Source organism: Telmatherina bonti (assembly GCF_933228915.1).
Source record: "Telmatherina bonti genome assembly, chromosome: 13".
Lineage (NCBI taxonomy): Eukaryota > Metazoa > Chordata > Actinopteri > Atheriniformes > Telmatherinidae > Telmatherina > Telmatherina bonti.
Genome location: NC_136611.1, coordinates 15,964,204 through 15,979,254, shown reverse-complemented (window position 1 = coordinate 15,979,254; position 15,051 = coordinate 15,964,204). Strand labels below are relative to the sequence as shown.

Here is a 15,051-nt window from a genome sequence, read left to right as displayed (position 1 = left end):
AAAGGACACAGCCAGCCAAGCTTGTGATTGCTTGGTTGGCTAGTTTGTTAACAACTAGTTCAACAGCAACATTATTTCCCCAGTTAACCCTGTGAGTGACCCCTGGTGCCACAAAGCACTGATTAACTTCTCTGTATTTCTGATGTGATCAGGCTGTTATAAGCAGTCAAAATAAAACATGGGATAGATACAGTAGACTAATGGATGTCTATATACTTAGAAAATTGAGTGGGTTTTATTCTCCCATGTATAAACCCAGAACTTTCCACACTGATACAGAGTAACTAGCCAGTGGGAAAATAAGTACTTAGCTAGAGGGATTGAGAAGCAAGCCTTATCTTGAAAACATGATTTACAGCATATGACATTGGTTTAAAAGATCAGGAAAAAAAAAGCCCAAACTTTGTGTTTGAGATGAAAGATTTGCACAAGGACACAGCAGCATACAAGTGGCTCACAGCATTCCTTTGAAGAAACTAGAGCCTTCAAGGCTCTGTGCAGGTGCCTGAACAGACAGTGAGATAGTAATAGCGAAAGAACAAAAGGATAACTGCGATACAGTGAATCCAAGAGGTGGAACAAAAAACACCAGATCAATAAAAGTATCTGCCTTCATCACTTTCTCTGGGATCTATTATGGAAAGTGTTGACCAGGAAAACAGAATGTACGGACATCAAAAGATCATTGTGGCAAACAAATGCTGTTTGATCAACATCACCTGCCCCTGAAACCATAGGGGTCATATGTGAGATCTATTGAGTAAATAGATTTTTAACCCCGTCTGTAAATCCAGTGCAGAGAACAGATGTATAGCTATGTCTGCATCAGTAGATGAATGTGTAACACCTGTAGCTGCTCATGCGTCCTATATTGGAAAGTTGAACTCGTGCAGTGATATGACAGGATATTTCTGTTTAAAGCGACTTGAAAGTACAAGCCACACACTTCCTGGCAGTCATGCTGATAGAGCGTATAAATGGTTTTTACCTTTTGATAGGTAGCAAAAAAGCTAGACAAGAGGAATGAGACAGTGGGAAATTAAAATTTATCAGCGGTGTAAATGTGAAAGATGGAAAGATTTATGTTTACAGTTTGGGGGGGGAGAGGCGATGGCTCCATTTCTGTCGCGTTAATGAGGGAGAGACGGAAAGAAAGCGAGTGGAAGAAAGTGGCAGTGTGTATTTGTCTCATTTATCACTCACCAGCAGCTCTGTGTTCAGGGTCATTTGAAGCTCACTGCCTATCTCATCTCGTCCGGGGACTCCCTGCCGTCTCTGTTTATGTGTTTGTGAATGAGGATGGGGTTGGGGGGGGGGTGGATATTGAGATCACCAGTCAGGGTTGACGATGCCAACAAGCTATTTCACCACAGACGTAGCTGCTCAGAAATACCACTTTGACTTCGATGAAGAACACACCCTCATTTCCATGCTCGCACACACATTTGTATTTATATCTTCACGAGAACTCGTCATTGTAAAATATATTCTCTTTTCTTTTACAACTCAGCTAAATGCCTAAACTAAATCTTAATCCTGAGCCTTTAAATTAAATGTCAACCATCAAACTGGCTGTTTGAAAGTGTTTCAGGAAATGGGAAGAAGAATTACTACAGAAGTCTAAAATTTAAATTGGTCCTCATAAAGATGGACGTAGACAGACACTCATAAAGATGCAAACACAAAGTAAGGTGGCAAGATGTGGTGGAGACTGCGGAGAGCAAGTAACTATATAGCAAGAGATTAGCTTTTCACAAAATTGGTCAAAAAAAGAACAAAATACACACTCAGAAATATACACATGCACACGTACACTTGTGTTCTGAATCCCAGAAGCATTTGAGTGCCATTAAATTGCAGCTGTGTTTGTCTTTCCAGCACACATGGAAAACACATCAGGGACAGAGAAAACGAGAACTGCCTGCTGAACATGTCTGCAACAGTCCGCCCAAAAACAAGTAACCCCGCTTTGTCGCTCACAAAAACACATCACTGTGGAGTCCATTGAACGCGAATTGAGACATTGAGTGCAATGCAGTGCGATAAAACGCAGCACGGCGTTGGGGTTGAAATGTTAAGGCCGGTGACACTTCACATACGTATTCAGTGGAGAGTCATAGTCAATATTGGGCTGGGCTGTAAAATGGAGCTAGCTTTTTAGTGGTGGGAAATGAATCAATAGTTTTCACATAAAACTTGATTTAGGCGTCACCTTGTCGCTTACTGTATGCAATGTTGTGTCTGTGTGTGCGTGAGAATGCGGCACGCTGAGTGCGTTAACATCTGTCTTTCCTAGTAATGACTGGGGAGGCTACAGCAACCTCAGCTAGACATGACGCACACTTCTGCTTGTCATTCACACACACGCACACACAGATACACACAGGCATGCATGAAAAGTAATGTAAGCTGCATGTGCTACTGGACATATGTTATCAATAACCTAACCGAAAGATGTGACAGCAAATGTTGAAGGTGCTGGTGTTGACTTAGAAGAGGCCTAGCTTATGATACCGTTTCATCATTTGTTGGCATGTGAATGGACTTCTTTCTGGCAGTGGTATGACTGAAGTCACTACAAGCCCTAAAATAAGAGACAGTCAATGGTCTAACTAGGATTTTAGGAAGGGGTTTGTTGCTTAAAAGTCTGTTGTGCAAACACTCCTGCACTGATGCCCCAGACAGATGAAATGCATTCTTAGTTTTTCAACCATTCATTTTCTGAAACATTAGCCTTTAAAACTGAAATGCAAACAGTCATACTTATTTTTAATCATCTGCTTGAGAAGATTTTAGAATTGATAGAAACTGCAGCTAAACACACAAAGTATGTTCATGTTTTTTTTTTGTTTTTTTTTTTTTATTGCACAGGACATTGAAAATCATCACAATTACAAGGTAGAACACAGATTCTTGGGATTATAACTTGAAAAATGTCTCACAAGCTGATGTGTTCGATATCAATTCTTCATTTCTTCCATGACTTGTAAATGTTTTATCTGAAATGTTTATTGTTTATCAGCATTTTCTACAAATAGTTAAAAGCATTAAAGTTAGAATCCTGGTGTGGTCCATCAGTTTTTTATTTGTCTTAATTTAGAAATGTGAAGCATCGTTGTCAAAGCAGTTTTATCAGTGATGCTGCTCATGTTTGAGTTATATCCACCAGCATGACAAAGGAGTTGTGAAATTACTGCTAAGAGAAGAAAAAGAAGAAAAAACACATTTAAATGTTTAAAGAATGGCTTAAATATAACTATAATAGAAGTTTGGAGGATAAATGATTATTTGGTGTAAAATATAGTATGAAGTATGAAGCAGCTTAAGGGTTTCAACTCTTGAAAAGCTAATAGTCACATATTTCAAAGATACCTAACATGTCTGTTGCCATGAGGGAGAAAGTAGCTTATAACAAAGGTCAAATGACACATAAAAAATACTTTCTATGATGAAATTGTCAAATAAAGACGGAGAAGCAGTTGTGCTCACACTGCCAAAGGGTGATAGCATACTGTAGACTTACAATCTTTATCTTTCCAAAGATCTTGAGCTGTCTAGTTTTAAACAGTTAAACATATGCATGGAGAGAGAAAGACGGAGAAAATAGCCATCAGCCATACTGCAAGCAAGCATCTTCAAATTCCCTTGTCTGGGATATTATGTGCTGCGAAGCTTTTCATAGGAAACCCTCTTCCTGTCATGCAAGGTAAATAGTAAGTGTTGAGTTTCGCTCCATGTGTGTTTCTATTATTCTTTCTTTAATCTCTGCTTTCCGCCATCCTTCTCCAGTTTCTCTTGTATTCTGTCATCATCTAATTATCCGTCTATGTTTTATTTTTTTCCTACCTTGTTTTTTAAACGTATGCTTGTCTGCGTTTGTGTAGCTTTGACTATGCATGACTCCACAGCTGTGTGTGTCTGTTCAGCAGAGATCTGGGTTTATTCCATCCTGCATACCTCTGTCAGCTCAGACTGCTTAAACCCAGCCAGCCAGGAGTTCACACAGGAGACAGCACACACTCCACACACACAAACATACAACCACAAGCACAGGAGTGTCAAACATGTTATCACAGCTCACACACATGCAGAAAGAGAAACAATAGGAGTTTGAGCTGCAGTACTCTCCTCCTGAATATGACCTTTCTGTCTATGTTAGCGTCTCACCGCTGTCTTCTCTTCCCCTTCTTGTCTCTTGCCACCCCTCCCACTTTGCATTTGACTCTGTCTGCCAGCATAATTTCATCTGTGTTTTCTCTCCAGAAGGGCGCTATCTCTCTTTTTTCAGTGTGTCTTTCAACAGCAGTAGATGCTATCGCTCCACACTGGAGGTCATTGCAGGTGCATGTTTGTGTTTTACCCCGTATTATTGTTGCCATCTGACTAAACATGTCTTGAATGAGAGAATCTTTACTTTACTGTGATGTCTGCATGTTTTTTTTTGTTGGTTTGTTTTGTGTGTGTGTGTGTGTGTTTTCTATTTGTGCTGATATTTGTAATCCTTACTGCTATAAGAATGCGCTTAGACTCAGTTGTATGAGCTAAAAAAACAAAAGTTTTTTTTTTTCATTTTTTATTTTATGTGTGCCTGTTTGTCCAGTTTATTAACTATATGTATTAATCTAATCAAATCAAGGTTTATTTATAAATCTCTTTTCATGCAATCAGCAACAGAAAATGCTTTACATAATAAAAGGAATTTCTGCATATCAAAATAATGCCTTTACACACCAAAGTAATAATTTCAAAACACACACCATACAATAATCTCCCATTAATTCCTATCCTTACTGTTTCTTAACTGAATGCTGATGTAAAATTATTAATAAAATAAACATCTATCTTGGAATTGCTGTGAGGAAATTATATTTTGGGGATCCATTCACACAAGGCGCAAGCTCACCCACTGACATAGAGGGACAAGGGCAGGCTGGGGTACACATCACAGCCATAGGGCTGCAGTGCAGAACCCCCAGCCGCACGTGGAAACAATCCTCCAGACCAGGCAGACAAAGTCCCTGGTGTTGAAGATCCCCATGAGGAAAACACTAAAGTTAATAAGTATTAAAACAGTTAAAACAAATATAGAAACAATAAGAACAGAATATGAGTATATGGTATGCAAATACCATTAATGATTTTATGAAGAAAATACTAAATAAAAAACAGATAAACAAAAATACAGCAAAGCTAATATAATCAGTTACTTAACAGTGATTGTATGTGTGTCTGCAACCCCTTAAACTGGTTTTGTTTTGATTTATTATTATTTATTTAATAAACCACAACCTCACACTTGTCTTACTCTACCCGGAACAGAATAGAACAAGTATTATGTGGAACTGAAATGGGTTATTTTTAGCCATAAATTTCCTCTTCTTACTTTTGGATATCTCAAAATGAATGAGGTCGAAAAGATTATATTGCATAGATTTGTATAAACAATTCTGTTATGCTGTTTTTAGATTAATTGACAGTACTTCTTTAAATATGTTCTTCAGTGTTTAAAATACTAATGGGGACCAATCAGAGAAATCAATGAAGTTGTGTTGCTTTATGTCAGTCAACAAGTGATGGTGTCTGTGCATTTAGGGATGCTGTGACACATCAGTAATAATAACTGCATTCTTCTTCTCTTTCTTATTCATTTTTATTAATTTATTGATTAGGGCGTTATGTTTAGGTATAATAATTTTGACTCTGTGGCTGTTTATTTTATAGTCATCTAAATGATACAAAAATGCAGTAAAGATTCATTAAAAAGGTGTTTTTTTAAAATAATTTATATAGCTATTGTAATTTTTTTTTTTTTAAGAACATAGTTCACATCTTGCACATATTCAATGGAGCTTTCTTGTTTTATTTATGTATAAAAGAAATACCTGCTTGTCAGGTTTGTCTAACTTTGACCACTGGAAACGTTTGTTTCCATCAGATCTTCTTGTATCCGTACGACTCTGTGCTCCTCCATCCCAGTACTCTCACCTTGCCCTTTGTTTTAGCTGACGTCCAGCTGTTTGGATGTGTCACTAGAGTCCAGATGCTACACATTTTTCTCTCACACACACAAACAATGGTCCTTTTGTTCCATTTCAGTTTCAAAGGCCTCTCTCTTCAAAGACTTATGGCTGGTGCAGGAACAAAATTGCAACCAGTGAGACCTTGGATTTAAACTGTATTACAGCTCTTTTTTGGTATTAGACGTCATTTGAATTAAGGGAGATTTATTATATATCTTCTAGAGTAGACTAAACTGATAATTTAATGAGAAGTAAAACTATTTATCTTTTTTCCAGATCTACAGAAGCACAAGCAGTCAGCGAGCAGCACTGTCCTGTAGGACAATGATGTTTTGCTAAATGAAAGTAAAAGGTGAAAAGGTTAAACTGTGTAAGAGATGTGCTTTTGTTTTAGGAGTTTCCTCTTTTTTTGGGGAAGGGAACAACAGATTGTAGGAGGAAGAGAGGGAGGAGAAATGGTAAGAGGGAGGCGAGGGAGGCATCCACTGGAGATAGTCAGATTTGCAGCTTGTGTCAAAGCACAAAGTGCCCGAGATTAATTAAACTTCCCGTTTTGGAGGTGTGTGTATGTGTGAACGAACATGACTCAGCGCGCTAATGAGTAGGAGAGAAAACATGTTAATTGCCTTAATGATTAATACCAGATTACAGGAACATAATATTTTACATATCAAATTCTACACCTTTTGTAAATTTATATATAAGGAGGAAAGTCTCAGTGTTGAGAAGAAAAGCTAATCTCCTGATCGGCAGCAGCGAAGCACATGCGTCATATGTGCCCGCTGAAAGTTCATCTTGTTCGCATGTGCATTTTGCTTTGCCTTTTCTTTTTATTTATCTTTCTCTTGTTCACTCTATTTCTCTGTTAAGTCCTTCCCCGCTGCTAGGGTCAATGTGTGTTCTTTTTCAGTTTAACCTCTGACTTTCAGCCTGGTGCAACCCCACACTGCTTTGTGATTGGCCTAGAGATTGTGAACTTGAAGGCCAAGGGGGAAATACTGGTTGGAGAAAGAGCAACTACTTAGGACAACCCATCCTGACAACCAGCAGCTGATTAAACACACTCAAACATACATGTTTGCATAACCCCCACATGCACATATAATAGAGATTTAGGGAGAAGAAGCCATGCTAACATGTCACTGTAATTAGCTAACACAGTATGAATCAGGCACTCAGAAGTGATTTTTTTTCTAAATGAGATTTGATGACTTGCAATGTATTTAACACACTGTTCATATTTGTTCCCATTATACTCCTGCTGGTGAAGACTGCCTGACAATCGGCCTGTTGTCAGCATGCAATACATCAATGACACAATAGACCCCAGCAATCATTGTTTCAAGGTCAAAACTTCTGAATCTTTCAGTTTCTCTGTTATTTTTCATTTACTTTTTCCACTCTTTTAGCTTGTGACTTTTCTTGTGACTGTCTAGGCTTTGATTCCTGATTAGGCTGAAGACTGATTGCAGCAGCCCGATAAACAAACACATGCAAATACACAGCCTCATTCTGTTATCTGCAGCCGCTGTGGTTGTTGATTAGAGCCGCTGTTAAATCGAAAAAGCAAAGAAAGTGGCACATTAATGATTAAATTACAGATAGACAGTCAGAGCTGCCGGTCATCACGGAGGTCATCGGTCTGTGACCAGCGCTGAGATCACTGCAGACAGGCAGCGAAAGCAGGTGTGACATCATTTAAGGAAATGGTAGAACAACACGCAGCTCGGTTGCACAAGTTGAAAGGGCAACATGTGACTCACAGATGACCTTTTCAGTATCTCCTGTATGGCTATTTGTGTTCCAACCCATTACCCAAAGTGGGTTTACAAATCCCGTGTCAGCAGGCTGTTTTTTTGTATAAAGAAAGATTGCCGTATCGTGTCTTCGCATGGAATGAATTCCTTTTTGTCTATAGCCAATTATTGTATTTAAAGATTCCCTTAATTACTGCTTTATCTTCTACTAAAGTCTCCCACACATGTCTGTGCAAGCGCAGATTACAGCTGAGATGGGCCTCCTGCTAACATGTAACGTGATTAATAAATTGAATCAACTCTTTACTTTCCTGCACACACAATGCAGCTTGAGTTAAAATTGTAAGAGCGTTTTAGGGATTTATTTTTTCCCAACTGCTGAGAGTTTATTTTACATCTCTTCGTTTTTCCAGATTAGCTGTTTTATTCCGGATGTTTCCCTCTAGTTGCACATTACAATTTTGCAGCTGCACCAACTAATTAAAATAGTTTATGGTGTCATATCTGTCTCTCCTCAATACCTGTACAAGCCACTGCAGTTTGGGGCAGATCGATGCTTGGCCCCTCAAATCAAGTGCTAAATGAAGACAGATTGGAAGGATATAAAGGAAGCAAGGGGGGTTAATTGCCGGATCCAGACAAGAGTTTGCGGCATTGAAAGAGGGAGTGAAAAGGAGTTGGTGTGGAGACGGGTAACAGACAGTCCTGGAGACAGATGCAATGGAAGAGAAAGGGAGGGATTTCAGGGAAAGAAAGAGTGAAACCTTAGCACCTGAGGCGTGGGCTGAGGCCTTTAGCTGCTGGTGCCAGAATGCGTTTTTACGAGCCTGTGGTCAGACAGAAATAAAAGGCAGCCGAGCGGCTCAATGGCAACACGCACACATGCACACACGATTCAATGGCCTCTCAGAAATCACAGTTTGGTTTTATAATGTCACAGTTAGTCAATGTCTCCAACCCCCTTAATGCTGTGTGACTGAACAAGCAGGATATTTTCCCCAGTGGGGCAGAGAAAGGAGTAGGCATTACCAGTACATCTGTATTCCTTTAAAGCCCAGTCGCTTCTAGTCAAACTTTACTTTATAATGTAACAAGTAAAAGATTTGACTCAAGGGGCCTTATGATTTGCACGGCATCCTTCATTCTTAGGAGAAAATTTGTTATTATTACAGAGTATATTGATCCTTCGGTTGAATTTTATCCAGTTTTGCAGTTACCTCGTCTTTCCTTTTTTTTTTTTCATCCTGTCGAGTTTTTTTTAATGTCTGGTTTGCATTTTATTTTAGACATTTTTTCATTTCTTATCTTTTATAACAGGTGTCAGATTTTCATATATGATTAAGTACATGCCAGAATTCTCTGACAAAAGTCCAGTGAGAAGATCCTTGGTCAGTCCCAGTTGATGCAGAAATGTGGGAAGATGCAGTGAAGACGTCAGGGTTTACCAGAAGCAAATGCTGCAGTGCACAGCAACTGATTGTGTGAGGTGGCAGTACACAAAAGAAAGTGGAGTTTGCCACCTTGTTGTAGGTGTCAGCAATTTTGTATAAAGACAAAGTCCCCTAAAAAAGGACAAATGTCATTAGGTGCTGTTGCCATGGAAATACTGAGGTTGTAATACATTTTTGGAAGAAAAAAAAGAGAATTTTTCAATAGAAATTGGAAAATTATTTTTAATCTTTAACACAATGAAAAGAAGCTGGAGCAGTGAAGTCAAAAGCAACTCAATCAGTTTTGACTGCAGCCTGATCTACGGAGAAAAATATTCAGTTTTTATTCTTTTTTTTAAGCTGTTTTTTTGTGTGTGTGTGTGTGTGTGTGTGTGTGTGTGTGTGTGTGTTGAGTGAACAAATCATGCAGCATGGGTTTTGAGTCTTTTATATGTCCAATTCTGTACTAAGAATTGCCTATACTCACAAAATACAACTGCTTACCCCACAGAAATGTTTTCTCCATCACTTTCAAACTCTGTTCTTTTCCTTAGACTGAAAAATGCAAACACGCACACACACACACACACACACGTTATTTATAGTTTGACATGGGAATCATATTGTGTGTTTACTATAGAAAAGGCAAAGTCTCATTGAGCTGTCAGTCACTTAAGCAAACAATCTGTATTTGCGCATACATGTACACAAGTTAGTGTCTAAGTGTGTGCATTTTCCATTGTTCCGTAGAGGTTCCGAGGTCAGCTGTAGAGGGACATTTCAGCAACATATTTCCCAGAGGACTTTGCAAAACTCAATTCAATTCAATATACAAATGCTGAACTGGCCTGATCTTTCTGTCTGTACACACACATACACACACACACGCACGCACACACACATATATATATATATGTATATATGTATATATGTATATATGTATATGTATATATATATATGTATATATATATGTATATATGTATATGTATATGTATATATATATATGTATATATATATGTATATATATATATATATATATATATATATATATATATATATATATATATATATATTGTGATCGCTGACCAATATAATAGACACATACATTAATATCATAGACTTAAGCTCTAGTAATGTTTGGAAGATGTGTTTATTTGTATTTCTATTCAAAACAGAAGAAAAAGAAAATAACCTGGCCAAAAATAAACAGGCCCATAGGTAAAGTACCATTATAAGTATTATAACTAATAGCTGTAGTTGTTATCTAATCAGTCAGCGACATGTTACAGCAGTTTTAACTTTTTGAATATTTTTGTCCACATGCTTCATTAACAGACATTGATATCAGACATTAAGACAGTGAAAACTTTCAGTCTGGTCATGGAGCGGTTCTGACTGTAGCTTGGAGATGTGAGGACCAAGCCTCTTGTGAGAGTTTTTTTTTTTTTTTATGGGGGAGGGTCCTGAGACAATACCCACAGCTCAGAGTAAACTATATGTGCTTCCACGTCAATCTCCAAAAAGCATGTTCTTTATATGCATTCCAGGTACACTGACTCCTTCTCACAGTCTAAAAACATGCCCATTAGCTCCATTGGTGATTCTGAATGTTCCCTAGGAGGGAGTGGTTCTGAGTGGTTGATTGTGTCTTTGAGATGGACTGGTAACCCTGCAGCCTGCCTCTTGTTTAATTGCTGCTGGGAAAGGCTCCAGCCCGCCTGCATCCCTACACTGGAATGAGTGGGTACGGAAAATGGATAGATGAAATCCTGAGAATTCATTTATCATTTATGCAAAGAGGTGGAAAGTCCAGTATTTTCTTCGGAGTGTCAGCAAAGCCAAGAGTTGAGTTGTATCAAGTATTTCACTTTAATCCAGAGCTTAGTACATGTCCTTGGTTGCATGGTTTTTAATTGAAGTACAGGACACAGTTTGTGCTGGCTGTCAGTGAATGCACCACCATGGAGACATTATATTTGATGAGGGAGACAATCATGTCCCCGTTTGTCGGCATGTGTACAGTGTGTGCATGCCTGCATGTCAGGATAATAATAACAATGTGAATTGGTTTCAAATGTACCATCATTGACCAGGAATTTGTTTTTGGAGACACTGGTGGAGACATATTGATTACCACCATAGCAACATAAATACATACAGCCAAAACAGGACCTCACAGGCACCGCAGAGGGATGGTGTGTGAGTGTGTGTGTGTGTGTGTGTGTGTGTGTGTGTGTGTGTATGTGAAAGCGGTGTTTATTACTGTAGACTCCTCACTTTTCTAAGGGCGGGAGAGTGAGAAGGATCATGGGTGGGCCCCAAAGAGTCTCTTTGGAGATGGAGACGCCACTCCAGAAAGCACTCAGTGTTCACAAAATGGAGGGAGGAGGGATTCAGAGAGGAGAGTCAATAGACGGTGAAGGAAAGTCGGGATATCAAATGTTCCACAGAGCTAGATGATCATCTGTATTTGTGTGTGTAGCAGCAGGGGTAGTAGTGTTTGATTTGACTATTGTCCAAATCAGCCCCTGCAGCTAAAAGCGGAAATCCTTCCGGGTTTTTGGTCTAGTATTTCCCAGCAGTACTTAAAAGATTTTTTTTACCAAATGAATTCACTCATCGCCTCCGTATCGTAAAAATAAAGCTATTCATTACTTTCTGAACTTGTTTTGTTTACCTGAATAAAAGGAAGGATGTGTTTGTCTGTCTTCACTTTTTCCTTTGCATTCTGCTTCACTCTGTCACACACAAACTCACAATTCATACTCATTTTCACATTAATCTCCACGGGGCCTCCAGCCATTAATTGCATCCCAGGCTGGGAGCAGAAAAAAAAAAGTGTTGCTGGGTGTATCCAACAGAGAGAGAGGCAAGGCTGGGCACAGCTGTCCCCAGAGGAGGAAGCCACTCTCTCATATTCCTGCCCACGTGGATTCCCAGAATGCTTGTCTCTAAAGATGTTAGTCATCAGGACAAAATAGGCTGACTCCATCAGGTCTGCTTAACAAAGAAAAAACACGTAATCCATGTTAGGAAGAAAATCAAGGCATCACTCAGTTCCTAAAAAAATGTCCTCTTTTGTTCTTCTTAGTTTTGAGTCTCTGACATTGTTGCAGTGTAGGTTTTTACTTGCCATCTTCATGCAAGGAGGGTTTATTTTTATTGCACATTTCATGTAGAAGACTATTCAAAGTGCCTTACAGAAAAACATTACAGCTTTACAGCAAGGTGCAGAGAGGATTAAAAACAAACAAACAAGTAAAATGTTTAAAAGTAAACGAAAGTGAATAAATAAAAAGAGAGGGAATAAAAATGCAAAGATAAAATACAAAAAAGAAGTGATCTAAAAATCATCTTTTATAGTTGTGTGTTCATGAACAGGGATATTCTCTTTGGTTTAAAAAGTAAATAAATACAGCTTTATTTGTTTGTTTCCTTCATCTCTTGCCTTCATTTAATTCCTAATATTTCCTTCATCTTCTTTTTGCTGATTTTTAAACATTTCCCTGTGGTACAACAATCACTTCATTTACCATATTTATTTAATAACCATTTGAGCTGTGCCTTATTGCACAACCGGTGCGGCTGTTTCAATGGCTAGATTAATTGTCTAATTTCTACTGATATGATTTTTTTTTTCCATTATAGCAGTCACAGCATCGAAATGAAAATGAAACTTGTAGGAAAATAATGTAAATGTGCTTTTGAGTGGGTGAGCAATATCCAGTATTTAAATGAGTCTGCTACTCCTGATAACGTTGCTATTTGAAGCTGCTTGTGAATGGAGGATGTAATTATTATATTTATGATTTTGCTCGTGATGTTTAATAACGAGTCTCAGTGTATTTATGAAGGCGCTTGCATTAATATCATAAATGATTTTGTGTCCTTAGTTGACATCAGATCAGCTCGTGATGCTTTTGGAGCTTCTGCTAGAAGAATCGGAGGTGAGCGTGGCATCAATGCATGCTCTGCAGAGAACCTACAGTCTTCAGGAACAAGACGCTGAGGTAAGACCTCACACACACACACACATAGTAATAAATGCACACATGCTCAGACAAGTGTGCATGTGTAAACAAGCTATACAATCTTCTCTTGTCATTAAAAAGTAGAAGGTTTCTTTTCCGTTTCAATCCCAAGGCGCAGCACTTAGCGATGTGCAGTAAATTGTGCCTTAACAGCAGCTCTGTTCTTTTCTGACTAAATCCCTCAAGTATTCACTTCATGTTTTAGTACTGAACAAAGTTCTTTATTGGTACTATTAACAGTGTTTGTGCATGTGTGTTTTTGCTCTGCATATGTGTATGTGCGCCGTTTCAGACTTCTGCAGTGTATGATGCTTCGTCGAGTACAGAAGCACAAGTGTGAAAACACAGCTGTGTCAGAGCCTGTAAACCATCTAAGCTAACCTCCATCGTTAACACATGGCTTGCTTGAAAAGAAAAATTTGATACATATTTAGATTTTTACAAGTTCCTATCAATTATATGAGCTGTTTTGTTGGGGGAAGTAATGTAAATAATGGAGCTCAGATGTTCTGTTGTGCAAAGTCAGTCAAGTAGTTGTTATATGGCATCCAGACAACTAAAGCTACACTTAAACATTTTCATTTAAATCTCACAGTCTGGCTATTTAATAAAGTAACACAAGTAATGTATAATTAATGCAGTTAAAGTTATGTAATTAGCAGAATTTCTTTAGTAATTGACCTTGTGGTCACAAAGTGAGGCTGCTTTGTGTTTGGCCTTGACTCCAACTTTAGATTCAGGCCTCTTTAGTCAGCCTTCCCGGAAAATGAAAGTAGATTCTCACCTGCAGTTGCTAGAAAAGAAAAAAAAAATCCAGTGTTTTCTGAAGTCATTATTCATATCATCATGCATGGAAAAACACACACTTACACAAACACCCACTCACCTGCATATACCTGTCTAAAGGCAATGGTCCAGTCCTAATGTTAGTAATCTCATTCTGGGGAGGTTAATCACCTTCTTCCCTCCTTATAAATGTGGTCATTTATTTTCCCTTCTGTCTGGAGTTTGTTTTCATCCCTTTCATCCCCCCTCACTTCTCCTTTGTGTGGTACCACCTTCCTTGCAGGTGATTGATAATAGATCTGTTTAAAAAAAAAAACTTGGATAAATACAGATCAGAATGCAGCTCAGCCTCTGCTACCCCTGAGTGTTTACGTCACAGAGATCGGAAGCTCTTTAGAGTGATATGACTGCCTTGCATGGCTACTGAAAGGCTGTTAGTAATACAGTGATTCATAGAGGAAGCTCTTATAGAGCAGTGTATTATAAAGCTAAGCATCCTACAATAAACTTTCGGTTAAGAATTATCATCGTATTCTCTTTGAAAGAACTAAAAAGTAATTAGAAGTTTATCGTGGTATTTAAAGCAGACATTTTCAAGGGCATCTGGGGCTCATATTAGATTGAAAACAAAACAGCTCCTGAAGGGAGCAAGAAATGTGTCTCTTAAATAAAATCCTCAGAAAGGTTCATAAGGAGAGCAGTACTGAACCTTCAAGACTTAGTAAGTACCTGTGGGCAAACAAGTTAAGAAAACAAAAATGAGGAAAATCATTTAAACAACTGACGGGTGAAGTGAATAACTGCTGGGAAACCTTGATATCATCTACTTACACATTAATACAAATGCCTCTGTTGCAGTGGCTCCTCCGCCAGAGCACCAAACAACAAAAACTGGCCAAGAAAAACCTAAAGAAACACAGCAAATTATCCAAAGTATTAAACTATGCCTCCAAACTCCCTAGATTCCAGTCCTGATTGAGCATACGTGCAGATGTGTCTGAACAAGCCTGATCTGCGGAGAAACCTA

The 15,051-nt window shown here is 38.4% G+C and overlaps 1 protein-coding gene across 1 annotated transcript in view; it reads left to right on the top strand.

Annotated features, from left to right (window-relative positions):
• The window catches only part of aopep (aminopeptidase O (putative)), a gene marked incomplete at its 5' end in the record, with an annotated part of 71,846 nt that overhangs the window by 44,723 nt on the left and 12,072 nt on the right, over positions 1 to 15,051 (top strand). The window contains one exon of the mRNA XM_079250871.1: positions 13,101 to 13,217. Within this exon, the coding sequence (XP_079106997.1) occupies positions 13,101 to 13,217 (117 nt within the window). The remainder of the gene's footprint in view (positions 1 to 13,100; positions 13,218 to 15,051) is intronic.